Here is a 14,428-nt window from a genome sequence, read left to right on the forward strand (position 1 = left end):
TAAACCGGAACGGTTTTTTTTTTTCTTTTTTCTTGTCAGGAAAAAAAAATGTAGCACTGTCAACATAGTCTGTGAAAAATCAATTTGCTTCCTGCAGGATCTCAGTCCCGATGCACTCCTCTAGTCACAACTAGATGCAATATGAACATTTTTTGCAAGTTTGTGGGGAAAAAAAAACAGAATTGACAAAAGTGCACCTATTCTTGTTTGTATCTGTGTTATATAGGCTCTATGTATTTCAGCATATCATATTCAGCATATCACTGTTTACCCGGGCTGCTCTGTTGGTGCCACTTCCCATCATTATAACACTATTAATATCACATGTCCTGCATGGGAAGAACAGCCTCCAAAGTGCATAGAGCTGAGATTCATTTAAAGTAGAGTCGAGTCTGTGAAGCAAATCAAGTAGCGAAGTTCACTGGGGAGTCAAACATGCAGGCAGTAGTGCATCGAAAAACAAGCCAAGAAAGACTAAACGCTACTGTCAACAGGAAGCTCATGGCTCTCGGAGCCTGTGTTTGTATGCATGCATGTGTTCCTGAAGGAAATCCATATGAAAACAACAGCACACACACGAGCCTTAGTTGGCCTCCTTTTTCTTGCCCCAGCCTTAAAAAAGCGAACATGCTCATACCAACTGGTAGTGAGTGTAAATCAGAACTCGGCAGATTTTTTGGAGGGGAAGTGAAGAATCAAGTAGTTTAGTCCTGTCACAAAAGAAAAGACCCTTCAAGTCAATCCAAGGGTCGATCCAATAAGTGAAATGACCTTATATATTAGGCAAAAAAATATACATCAACAAACAACAGTGGCCTCAGTAAAGTAGCTTGAGTTTATATAATAAGTCCTCTTTAGCAAAGGCTCTTTAATCACTGTTTGTTGTGGACTGCAAAGAGGAGACCGTTTCCTGTGGCCAACCCAAAATCAAGCCCTAGGAAAGCCCTAAGCCCTCCTTAGTAGTGATTTTTTTTTTTTTTTTTTGAGGAAAAGCAACTGGAGTCTGCTGAACCATAGCCTAATATGTCAGTGGCACCTTATTTTCTGAGCCAGAGCTAAGGAGGCAAACACTCCACAAGTTCCAGTGAGGTTATGGGGTCAGGAGAACTTGTGCCCTCACACACTCTACAAGACAGTTTGCCTGAGAGCTGTATGAAGATGATCACGCAATACGTGATTAAATGACTTCATTCAGAAACCGAAAGCACAAATCCAGCTCCATAACATTCACAGTTTGGGACAGTTTCATCCCAAACTGCATACTATAATTAAAAACAGTGTGCCAGTATAATATTCCAAATAGAGACTGTGGAATTAGATGATTATATCTGACAGTTTGGTGATTTTATGATACTGAACCACCTTCAATAAGGTCAAAGCAGATACAGTTTCTTGAGAAAGTCAGTTGCTGGCTGGATAATGTGAGTTACAACGTTATATCGGCTCAACTGACATTTCACACATCATGAATTCAAGCATTTTCTTCACAGGCAGAAAATTATCAGAAGCTCTGATAATTTTCCACCTGTGAAGAAAATGCTTGAATTCATGATTTCTATTAAGCACACAAATACTAGATTGTAATATACACTACATGGCCAAAACACTGTTGGAAAGCACACAGTTTTAAAAGATGTCATTGTGTGCTGCATTATTACAATTTCTCTTCACTGGAACTAAGGGGCCCAAACCTGTTCCAGCATGACACTGCCTCTGTGCACAAAGTGAGGTCCAGGAAGACATGGTTTGCCAAGGTTGGAGTGGAAGAACTCAAGTGGCCTGCACAAAGTCCTGACTTTAACCCCACTGAACACCATTGGGATGACTTAGAATGCCAACTGTACCCCAGGCCTCCTCGCCTACATCAGTGCCTGACCTCACAGATGCTCTTATGGCTCAATGGGCAAATCCTCACAGCCATGCTCCAAAATCTAGTGGAAAGCCTTCCCAGAAGAGTGGAGGTTATTAAAAGAGCAAAAGGGGATAAATCTGGAATGGGACGTTCAAAAAGCATATAAGGGTGCGATGGTCAGCTGTCCACAAACGTTTGGCCATATAGTGTATTTCAACACTACAAGCAGCAACATCACTAGTAAAAACCATTCCCAAGTTGGGCTATTATCTCACACCCACCCTTATTGGGACTAAGCTCTCTCAGTCTAGCAGATTAATACTGAAAAAGTGCAAAAGGTGGAAGAAGTTTGCCTAATATTGTTCATGATACAGGATACAGGATATTTGTTCAGGATTTCTTAGTGTTTCTTAGTGACTTCAGCCAGGCAGGTCAACACTAGAAGGTTGTACTGGACAGCTGGCAAATAACTTAAGCCCCATGAAACAAAAGGAACAAGTGGTGACAAATGTGAAGTCACTGGGAAATTATGCGTTATTAAAAATTGTAGTCGTTTTCTATATATTATCTTTTTAGTGCTTTAGTGTTATGTTTGAACATTATGGTTTAATTTCATGGATATACCAAGTTCAAGTTCCTGTTTATATCCTCATGTGAACCAGTGAAAAAAGAGCAAATGGGACACACAAATAGTCAGTGTGTGTGCGTGTGTGTGTGTGTGTGTGTGTGTGTGTGTGTGTGTGTGTGTGTGTGTGTGTGTGAGAGAGAGAGAGAGAGAGAGAGAGAGAGAGAGAGAGAGAGAGAGAGAGAGAGAGAGAGAGAGAGAGACTGGGAGGGAGATCACTGGCAATGACTCAACTTGCTTCATCAGGCATACTTTCACAGAATTTTGTAGGTCAAGTTTGCATGGTGGGACAGGGAAGAGGGGAATGGCATTTATCAGCCACCTGTTGCTGCAAGTGGCCATCTAAATCAAATCAAGGCCAAATTAAGAGGCAGAGGAGTTTAAAAACAGCATATAGAAAAAGTCATTCACGTGCAGCAAAACATACGAGGGTTAAATGGCTTCCCAGCCTGCAGGATGATTTAAAACTCCACAATGGTGGTATGGTTATGCCTGGATGGTACAGCCAGAGTGTGCTCTGCTGCTACTCAATGGACAGTCACCGTTTCTGGAGCTATGGATAAATGCTGCAAATAATCGGCTCATTATTGCCTTTGTTAGTGTGTTTACTGAGTAACATACAAGATCTTCTGTTTCCTCCCCCATTGCCAATAACTTTTTTTGAATGCTCATCCACCAATACAAAATTCAAATGTCAGTCTGTGAATAAGTTAACCATAGTGTGTGCAGTGACGAAGAAACACCCGCTGGCAAGGAATACACACACAGTGCGTCTATTATTTTTCAAGACTAGCAGTGCATACAGACACACAGACCAAGAAATACCAAGGGCATAATCAAACGTCACGCTGAAAGGAAGAGAGGGAGATGCGTGTGCGTGTGCGCATGAGAGAGAGAGAGAGAGAGAGAGAGAGAAAGAGAGGAGGGGAGAAAAGGAAGAGAAGAAAATAAGAGAAACAGAAAACACAAGAGCTGACTTCACTTTGAAAAGAAAACCAGCATTGTGTGCCGGCTTTATACCAGTGACGTCCACGCAGTGCAATCTTTCATTTAAGCAGCTGTGCAGTTGGCTGCAGGAGGGTCTGGAATTCCCTCTTCCCTCCACCCCACTAAGATCTCCACTTTCTGCTTTGTTTCTCAGCCTAGCTCTCACACTGCAGACTTGCATCAGTGCATTTGCTCTATGGCTCACATGTACCTCCTGCTTAATACACAAACTAAATGAGATATCAGGAACTGCCTAAAGCTGTAAGCTCTGAGCACATGAGCACAACAGCTGGCTTCCATTACTCCTCTTTATCTGCTCTGCTTCATGGCCTAGACAATCTCCCCCTCCTCTCTGATTCCTTCTTCCTGTTCCCTCAAAACTTGAATGTATACAAACCTTCTTCCTGTTCTTCTACGTGATCTACAACCCCTCACTATAATAATCACTTAAATTTTCATAGATAGCCATAACAAGGTCAGGAAAAGAAAAGTGAAGAATGAAAGCCAAAGACTGAAAGTGGAGCTGGTTTCTCCTCCATCAGCAGTTTTATGGTGAAACCGTCTCTCAGGAGCGACTCCAGAGCAATGCTACTGCTGGTAAAGTCTCAGCTTACAGCTGCAAGCTCAAAAGCAATTAAACAGCAACATGCTGCTTCACAAGAGCCTGCTGATAAAATCCAGCTCAAGAAAACTGGACTGAAAGATTTAAACCAGGCAAGACATAAATATTGCTATGGAAGCTGAACACAATTAACTTTTCTCTGCACTGTACTGAGACAAGAAAACACTAAAACCTCAAAACAAACCTGGACAAGCTTCAGGGCAATGTAGGACTGAAATCATGTTGTCTACCTTAAGTATCCTTGAGTTAATTTAATTTTTTAGTTTACTTACTACTTAGTTACTTAGTGAGTTTTTTAGTGCCAATGTTAAGACCCCATTTGCAGTTTTAACATGCCAGATATAAAAACACTACAAAATAATTCACACATATAGGAAACTGTCTATTTCTGTGTACACTGCAGCTATCTTCCATATGCCAAGTATGTTGTTATAAAACTTTATGGCATAATCTGCATGGATACAGGTTTTAATCACAAAAGCAACTGCAAGCTACTTTTCTGCAGCCACTTTCAGTTGAACTTCCCTATATAGATGTGACTCTGTGTAAGCTAGCTCAACAACCGTTAAGGTTAGTCTCAGTTTAACACACACTCCTGCCTCATGAGGATGGGAAACTCCGATTCATCTGGTAGTTGTGACAGAGTCATTTGCATTAGAAAACACAAATCCAATGACACCAGACTAAGATTAGTATCAAAGCTTATATTGTAATATATTAATATATTGTAATATATTTACTTATTAATGACGGTAATTCATAAAATGTTTTAGACAACTTAGGACTTTTAAAAGACTCATGGACACCATGGAATTTGTATTAACCCCATGTAGGTAATAAATTCCAAGCTGTGTCTGAGCCACTTGTAGCAGTGTAATGTAGAGTGACTGAATCTTCAAATTTGTTATCGATGTGGGGCATCAATCATGATGATTTAGTGACTATGTAAACTAATCAAGTGACTTCTAGCAACTTTTTGAACATGCATTAACTGTTATTCCTTGCAAAGAATTGGCTATACTGGTGATTATCATAACTTTACACAGTCACGATGATAATCAGGAAACCCCAATTAATCGCATTTCTAGCTTATATATGATGTTAAAGTACACTAAGCATGCTAACTAGCAAATAAAAAATATCTATATCCGTTGGAATGCCAATTTATCTCAATTAAAATACACTCGTTTTCATCTTAGATGCCAAGTCCCCATTAACAGGTACATGCCATATTAGTATCACATAAGACTTCAAAGGAAGCTTGTATAAACCCAACAAACACAGAATATTTACCTAATATCAGCATTTAGTTCCCACTTTGTCATTTTTGGGAACCATTTCCACTCATAACAGGAAGTCTGCAAAATAGGTATTGTTTTTTTTGTAAGAGAAACCAACATTCCTAAAACGTTCCCATAACTTTATCTTATACGTAGTCTCAGAAAGTTAGCCAAAGGCTGCTTTCAGGTATTAAATTTATAACTACAAACTAACAGTCTCATGGGAGCATTTCCTCAACCTTCCTAGAGGAACATTCCCATAAAGTACTTGGAGGTATGTTCCTTCAATATTTTTGAGTGTATGTTCCTGTAACATTTCTAACTCTTAACTTAGAAATGTTAGATCTTAATTCATCATATCAAATAAGCATAAGAAGTCACTGAAGTTTTTTTTTTTTTTCACCTTTTTCTCCCCCCGGTCACCTGCCAGCTCTCACCCACCAGTCAGTTCTCCCCTATTATACAACAGCTGCTAACTTGGGATGATGAAGATTAAAATGTGCTTCCTCTGAGCCATGAATAAAGCCCACCACATCTTTTCGGACTACTCCTCATGCTGCATCACAGGGTAGCATAACACACATGGAGGAAACTGCCCTCTTCTACATACACGAGCTCATATATTCCTGTAACTGCGATTGACAGGGGTGAGAGAGTAATGCCATCCCTCCCACACAGGGAGCTCCACTGGATGACTTTGGTATTGCTGGGATTTGTACATGCAATCTCTCGACAACAGGGAGAACGCTTTTCTGTTGTGCCACACTGGAGTCTATAAGAAGTCTCTTTGATGCACACAATTCCTCCTCCACAACAAGTATTGTCCACTTAAAAGTATTACTGTCCACTGAAAGGAACATTGTCAACATAGAGAAGTCCATACATGTGAGTTAAGCAGCTCCTGCTTCCTCCTAGAGGACGACATAAAGTCTCTCCCACTGACAAAGTTATAGGTCATATGAGGAATCTCTGCTTCAGGCCTATGCTATAATCTCTGACTTAGCAGAATAGAGAAAACAAGAGAGAGACAGAGAGAGAGAGGAGGAGGAGTGATGCCTGCCCATTGACACTGACTGTGTGTGTGTGTGTGTGTCAGAGTTGGGTTTCAAACATAGCACACAAAGAGCGATTTGAGGAGGAACACTGAGGAAAGAAAGATTATATGCTCATACAGGGATACACATGAATCTAATCGTCCAATTACACAAAGCAGATTTGAAAAATGTGATTAGATCTAAATTAGGTAAAACTGGACATGCTATAAGAAACACTCCTGTGACTCGGATGGACATCCTAAGTGTTTTGATTCATTTCAAGGAAGATAGTAGACAGCTTCCTTCCAGAGGTTTTGACTGTCCTCTGGTTCCAGAGTTGCTTGGCTGGCACACATCAGCCTCCACAACCCTACAACACAGCTCAGCAATGCTACAGCAACATGGCAGTGTTGGGGGTAAACATGCATGAGATGGCGCTCACCTCCTCCTGCGATGCATAGTTGGGTGCCTCTGGGTTCACGGACCAGTAACAGTAATCAAAGCCAAACTCGAACAGCCTCTCTCTGGAGTCACCTGGTGCCTCAACTCGCCCATCCAGACGCCCATCCAGCTGTAAAAAGAAAAATATGGAGCGAGAGAGAGAGTGTAAGACAGGAAAAAGAGAAGGAGAACTCGAGTCCCAGAGGACAGAGTGTGAGAAAAACGCCATATCTCCAATGCCAAAACTCTTGCAGGCACCAATGAGGTCATATCCTATGAGAGAGTTACATCAGTTACTGATACCAAACACATGTGTAGCCAGCATCCTTTCATTATGATCTTATGAAACAATGGCAGATGATAACTCATAACATACAAACTTCTCATAAAATCTAATTTATCATATAAGATTTCTAAAGAAACTGGACCATTTCTACTGTAACTTTTACTACACTTTAACAAATCATGCAAAACTCTAAAGTTAAAATATGTTGCACAGCCTGTACTTGGGTGGTCAAAAGCAGAGCCTACAGCAATAAAGTTCTACTCCATTCTAAAGCTCAGCAGAAGAAATAAATGATTTGACTGTCCATGAATGGCTCTCTGCTGACATTTAGAAAACCGCTGTTCCATTTATCGTCAGCATAAAGCAGTAAACACATCACTGCAAATGTGAAATGCACACACAGCCCTCAGCAGTTTATCAGCTCTATTAAACAGACCCGACCTGCATCAATGGCCATTCAGCTGTGTCGTTTACTGACACCATGCCATGTCACGGTAAGACAGCAGGGAAAGGAGCGTGCAGAAACATGCCACTCGTCGCCAGTGGCAACGGTGTGTTTATGGCTGTGGTGAAGCCCTTTCCTGGCTCTGTTCAGCATGACTTACCTCACAGCTCTACACGGCTTTACTAAAGCCATTAAAGCTCTGCTGTTAAATTTAGATCCAGCAATTTTTACAAGCTGAGCTTAAGTAATGTGCCTCATTACTGCAATCCTTGTGCTATTCATATTTTACAAGACTACAGATTTGTAATGCAGGATGCATACTAATACTGTGTATAATACCAGGGATATTTAGTTTCTCTGCATTCTAATGTCTCCCTAAGAGAACCTTGATGTAGGACCAGCTTCATGTCCTACATCCTCCATCAGGCTGGACAAGTGTTAAAATACATCAAAGATCTACGAACCTTCATACATTACCACCAATTTAATCCCAGGATTCTGTGCATGCAGCCTAATAATCCGTTAAGACTTTGACCGATGGCTCAATCAGAATATAAACGTTCAAGTACACACATCAATCAGAACAGTAAACTGACTGAGGCCAATCTGAATAAAGTAGAATTTAGAATGAATGAGGTGAGTAATCATTTTATTAATCCATTAAATAGAAGAATAACAGCCTTTGTATCTGAACACTTTATCAGAATCTACATGTACATTCTATATGTGGAAAATAATTGCAAGCGATGAAATGGGCATCTTTTTAAGGTAGACATCCTTCATACCTCCCTGAATGCGGTGCAAAATTCAAATGCTGTTCTTGCTATCCGTTATAATCGCATCTGGATGAGGTTTTACTCTGACGCAAATAATTTGAGCTCATGTTTTTCATGATTGAAAAGCTGAACGTGCAGAATCCACACACTCCTCGTTGTTGTGGTAACACTGGTACTACACCCTGCGTTAATATACATGTAACGTATATTAACTGAGATTTTGTACAAACTGTTTAGGAAACAATAAACAGTTCATTTGGAATCTGCAATTGAATTCATTTGAACTTGCACAGAATTAAGCAGTGCACGTGTGAATGTGTTTCTCCAGCTATGTATATCCTCCTGTCCTGTGCCTGTACTAGCCAATCAGCTCTCTCTATCGATGGCCCTACAATCTCTAAATAACTCCTCATGGGACAAGAGTAAGCCAAAGACTTTGTTTTTGTTTCCTCCCACTTTCTCTTTCTTCACTCACTGCAGCTAACTTCAGGACAGAAGAAAATCAAGTGTCAGAGTCATCTGCTATACTGGCATCCAGATGGTGGAGTGAAGTTTCTCTGGCTGTCCATCTCTGTGTTTAAATACACAATGAAGCCCCACCTCTTCAATCAGCACTACAAATGTCTTCAATCAGCACTAAAATGCTCTCTTACGTTGCAGATTTATGACTCCTGTTACTGTTAATATCTTTATACTGAATGGATGATCTGCACTACAGCACGCCACAATTGTAAATGTAAACCAGATGTGAGACTTCAGTTTTTCCCATTAGTTCTTTATAGAATTAACTGATGCTATATTTGGATCTTAATGTTACTAGCAAGATGATTAAGAGTTACTTATATACTGTGTATATACGGTGTACTGTATGTGAGCAGATCTGTTCTGTGGCAAAGCTTTTCATGTACATGATTGAAACCTTAGACATACAGCAAAGACGATCTATTCATATAATCTGAATAGATTAGAATTAGATTAGAATAGAATGTTAACTAATTAAATATATATTCAAAGTTTTGATATCAATTAATAAAGACATGACATATTCACATAGTGGTGCCAATATTTACAGTTTAGCCTTGGCATTTACAACTTTTGACCTCCTTTCTACAGCGATACAGCAGCCACCTGAAAACTATGCTCTTCTACTTTTTCAGACAAACAGCACTTAGATCATTTGCAGGGCGTGAAAGACGCGTGTATTTGCTTCTGGTAGCGATTACTTTCTCTTCGCACCAATCTTATCTAGGTGAACTTTGACCCATGATCTCACAGTGCTGGGAGCCAAAAGAAACCAAGAAGGTGGGACTGTGGGCTCTTTGGTCGGTACAAAAATTTAGGAGCTGATTATCATTATGTAATGGCCTTACTGTTTATTTATTTATTTATTTATTGTTCGGGGTGGGGGTGGGGGGTTTCGGGGGAAACAGCCTTGTCCATCTTGTCCACTGATGTACACTAGGGTTTTTTGGTAAAATTCTGTGTTTTTTCTCTCTTTCATTGCCTGATAGGATTTTCTTGTTAGCGATGTTGGCACCTCTCCTGACATCAGATTGTGCATCAGTGCCTCCTCAGGCATATTATATTTACTCTGACCACTTATATATTGGCTGACCATTTATTGTCATGCAGATAAATGTGATTAACAATGTAATTTTCTATTGACCTATTGGCATAACAAGTGTGTGTGTGTGTTTGTGTAACTCACTGTTCTATACTGATGTAGTGACTTGAACTTATTCAGAATAAGCATTGTCTTTACATATATTTATATAGAAACATATAAATGTGGAATCTAACGATTAGTTACAACCAGTACAAATAATTGCGATTAAGTGAATATGTAATAATTGTAACTAAATGTACTTGAATTCTGCAGCAAACATTTACAAAATCGCATTGTTCCGAAGTCAATCAGTAAAAAACAGACAGCAGCCTCTCATTCTGACACACACAATCATCCCACAAATCAGGTTATGTAGCATTGGTTTCAGTCAGAACACAGAAGTATGGAATTCAGGGTTAGAGTAAGTGCATTTGTACCCTGTTTACTCATGTTTAACTGCATGGCTGTTAAGTGACTAAGTGTGTGTGGAAGCTTTGATGAAGTGACTCCAAACCAAATGTTTGTATGTGTAGTGGCTACTTTCAATAAACAGCAGTGTAATGAGGCAGGAAGTGGACAATCTCCACTCTAAGCTTCCTGTTCATGTGATACCCCGACATTGCACTCACATCTTTTCCTTCTAATCCTGCATGTGTACACAGCAGAACTCTGGTTTATTGTATTTCACTAAATCTCCTGCTATGTATTACTGTTATATCGATTATTTTCTGTGGTTGAAACATCAAAATCTTGAAACAAAGAACTTACCTTCACATTTTTTACTCTCACCACTTTGTCCTCCACCTGTACAGCTATTCTCCCTCCATCCACAGTTTCCCTGTGGGACAAGACAGAAGAAACCGATAACATCCTATATCTGATATATTCGATATCTGATGCATATCAAAAGAGTATGTTTTTAAAACAAGAACATGACGTCTTGTTCTTTCCAGTGCAAGTCCAAACTACACAACATTTTTGTGCTACTAGACAGGTTTAGATTAATGCACTCATTTTAATAAATTATTGTTTCCATAGAAGGAATCTGTAAACCTATTTTAGAAAGTGTGCAATTGTTGATGTGGTAGACTTTTCTGTGAAGAGATTTTTATTTAGCATTTTTGGAAAGAGTCTCCAGTGTCAGCACTTTGTAACAACTAAAGGTAAGGCTGTTACTTTAAATTTTCTGACAGAGGAAAGTCAGGAAAGGATGGAGGGCGTTGAAGTTTCTTGATAAAATGATAAGCTCCATTTTTGTCTTATTATCTTCAAAAAAAAGAAAGAAAAGAAAACACGGAGAGACTGTTTATGGCTGTCAACAAGAATTAAAGTAATAACAAGAATTAACTTGTTTCACGGACGTTCCATCACATGAAACATAACTATAAATGGATAAAATATATAGTACGAAATGTCATTCTTTAAATAAAAACACTGAGAGTTGGTAAATTGTTGGGGTATAAGAGGAATAAAACACTACAGAAAGTACTATTATTGGAAAATATACCCCTTTTGTTGATTATTTCCTATTACAGCATGCCAAGTCAAGCTTTATTATTTACTTAATGATTAGAGAATACTCGTTAACCCACTAAACCCATCATCGTGTCCAGACATATATTCCTCATGTTCATAACTATAAACATTTCCTGTTAGTTCAGAGTAGTTACTGAATACTAGGCTTTAAGATGAAACTTTAAGGCATTAAGCCAAAATTCAAATTAAGATGTTTTTACTTAAAAAGGCAATAAGCTCGAAATTCCTCCCTGGTGATCTTGTTCATCAAAAATAGAGTTGACTCTATACAGATGAGTGAAAACAGCATGAAGTGGTTCATCTCTGAGATTCTACCTTCTGCTGTGCTGAACTGCAAACTCCAAAGTGTGTCAAACAGAAATGAAAACAGATTAGTGAACAACTCCTCCATGAGCTGCACAGCTGAGGAAAAGCAGACTTGCAGCGTGTGTGTTTGTTTGTGTGTGAGAGAGAGAAAGAAAGAGGGAGAGTGAGAAGAGCAAGGACAGCTGTGTGTGCATTCCAGCTGTTCCAGACTGATGCAAGAGAGTGAAATCTGAGGTCTGTCCCAAAACTGTTTCAGTCTGAATTTTGAAATGCTAAATTTTAATTTTTGAAAGAGATGTTCAGGTCTGCAGGGTGTATCAGAGCAAGGAGTCATTTTATTCCCCACAATCAGTGGTACCAAGCAGATTTCTCTTTTTTCTGCCAACCCCAAAGCAGCCCTGCCCAAAACCTCAGCAGCCTGCCTTCTCCTCTCCTGGCCATGAGGAAGATTTATAGTCATGGTTCAAAACATGTCCAGAAGAATATAATATAATAAACAAAGATTGTTGTGCATCATTTCCATGAAATGCCACTTCTCACAATGTTTGCTTCTGACAGAACTGTGTACTTCTGTGCTATTAGCACTAGCTTTAACTCTTGTATTGAGTTTTGGTTCTCTCTTTTCTTCCTATAACTGTCTTTCCTTTCTTTCTGGTTAGTTGGTGGAAACTTGGTGGAAGGCTTGTATAACTTTCAGCTCATTTAACAGCTGTAGGCAGTTATGTTCAGCTTCCCTTCTAAGCTAATTTAGATAAAAGCTTCTGCCAAATGGATAATTGCAAATGTCCATGTTACCACAACAGAACACACTACTTCTTAACTAAGCTTTACTTTGACAAAGATAGGAAGTATTGAAAAGAGGGAAAGAGGAAGCAGCAGCAGACTCTATTGTCACTGAAGTCTATATAAAACTAGGCTTATTGCAAAGACACCTCTATTCGCATAACAGGAACAGTAAGACCTGAGGTCATCCTTTGTTATGGATGGACAGTTTGTGGGGACATTTAAATGTCAACGCTGCTGAAAAATCCAGCTTAATCTGACGGACACAGGTCGAGCTGGTCAAGCTGGTAGACCATCTTTCAGAGATTATTATGTGTTTAAACTGATCCATGAATGTTTGATGTCGATTTTCTAATTGCCTCACTGTTGTGTTCATTTCTTTAAAACAACTTGTTGCATTAGTTGCAGCAATCCAGAAACTCTTTCCTTTCTACCAGCACTTACAGGCTGGCAAACAAGATCTATCTACCAGTTTGACCTGTGTTTAGGCTGCTGGTAGCTGGTCAGACCAAGCATGACTTCTTAGCAGTCCAAAAATACAGAAAGCGTGGATGTTTTGGACATCTCACTTCCTTTACCTCTTTTATCACATTATTCTTGCTCAGTCGAGAACTTCAGGAGCCTATAACAGTTCATAGTTTTGGTATGTTCCAGCTCCAGGCACAATAACCACGTGGTGAAGGACACTTCCACTGCTACGGTAGTATTAGGAGTTGGGACAAAGAAATCTGTGAGTTACACAGGTCCCTATAGACTGCCTCAGGAACCCTCACAGAATTTGTAATGGTTTTAATGGTTACTATAATGGGAATTGTATTGGTTTTAATGGAAACTGTTAATGGTCAAACAAACCGATAATTCGTTGCCTTCTCTTGGTAGCATGTTATGTCTCGTGGATACCATTAAGGACCTACGTCCTTAATACGTCCTACTATGTAATGGAAACCATTTGGGAATGGTTTTAATGGTTAACAGCTGATGGTTTGTAATGGTATTTGTAGTGGAAACCATTTCTGTGATGGTTTCTATTGGTTTTTTCAGCAGGGTAGGTTGGAAAGAAATAGTATTCACCCCCACAGCCAGTGTGAACCCAACATGCTGCAGTAATTTAGCTCATGCTGGTGGGTGGAGTGATATATGTTACCCCATGTCTGGCTTTAATAGTGCTGGTAAAGAGCTGAGGAGAAAAATAAAGCACATTTTCTTCAAGTTATCAGAACAGAAACAAAACAACTACTGTAAGTAAACACTGGACTCTGGACGTTGAATTTAATCACCTTTAATCCCATGAAAAACTACTGATATTAAAGTCCCACAAGAAAAAAACACCTAACTGCAGACTGTTTACTCCATCAGTGAAGACATTTTCCTCTTAGAACCAACTTTAAGAGTAAACTTAGAGCTTTAGCTTCATCAGCTGGCAAGAAGAGGACCCAATTCCCACACATAGCAACACCACCAACAGAAGCTCTCCGTTAGCACTTTCAACAATAACACTTCAGGATAAAATAAAATAAATAAAATATAACAACCGTCGCGTGAACAGAACCGGAACCTTCTGACGGTGTCGCTCTTGCTTACCTTGAGTTTAGAGGACGGACTCGAATTGCGACTTTGACGTTTGCCATTGAGGATTTGAACAGGAATTAAAATGTTGAGTCAGAATCCGTGTGTGGTTAAACGCCACCTGATAAACTGTTCATCCTGATAAAATGGAGGGCGTCGACAGGCAGATTTAAAATCCATGCTGTTCATGGCAGTGTGGAGGAAAAGCTGAAGAGCTGAAGAGCTGCGACAAGTTACTGCACTGGAGCTGAAACTTCCTGCCGCCTCCAGGGCGCGCGCGCGC

At 39.7% G+C, this 14,428-nt stretch overlaps 1 protein-coding gene across 1 annotated transcript in view; it reads right to left on the minus strand.

The window, feature by feature from the left end:
- Nucleotides 1–14,428, minus strand: part of stard9 (StAR-related lipid transfer (START) domain containing 9) — a 38,126-nt gene extending 23,698 nt beyond the window's left edge. Inside the window, exons 1-3 of the mRNA XM_034307994.2 lie at nt 14,161–14,428; nt 10,723–10,792; nt 6,843–6,971 (exon numbers count right to left, since the gene is read on the minus strand). Coding sequence (XP_034163885.2) covers nt 6,843–6,971; nt 10,723–10,792; nt 14,161–14,207 — 246 coding nt within the window. The 5' untranslated portion in view covers nt 14,208–14,428. The remainder of the gene's footprint in view (nt 1–6,842; nt 6,972–10,722; nt 10,793–14,160) is intronic.

This window comes from Pangasianodon hypophthalmus, chromosome 10, assembly GCF_027358585.1.
Source record: "Pangasianodon hypophthalmus isolate fPanHyp1 chromosome 10, fPanHyp1.pri, whole genome shotgun sequence".
Taxonomy (NCBI): Eukaryota; Metazoa; Chordata; class Actinopteri; order Siluriformes; family Pangasiidae; genus Pangasianodon; species Pangasianodon hypophthalmus.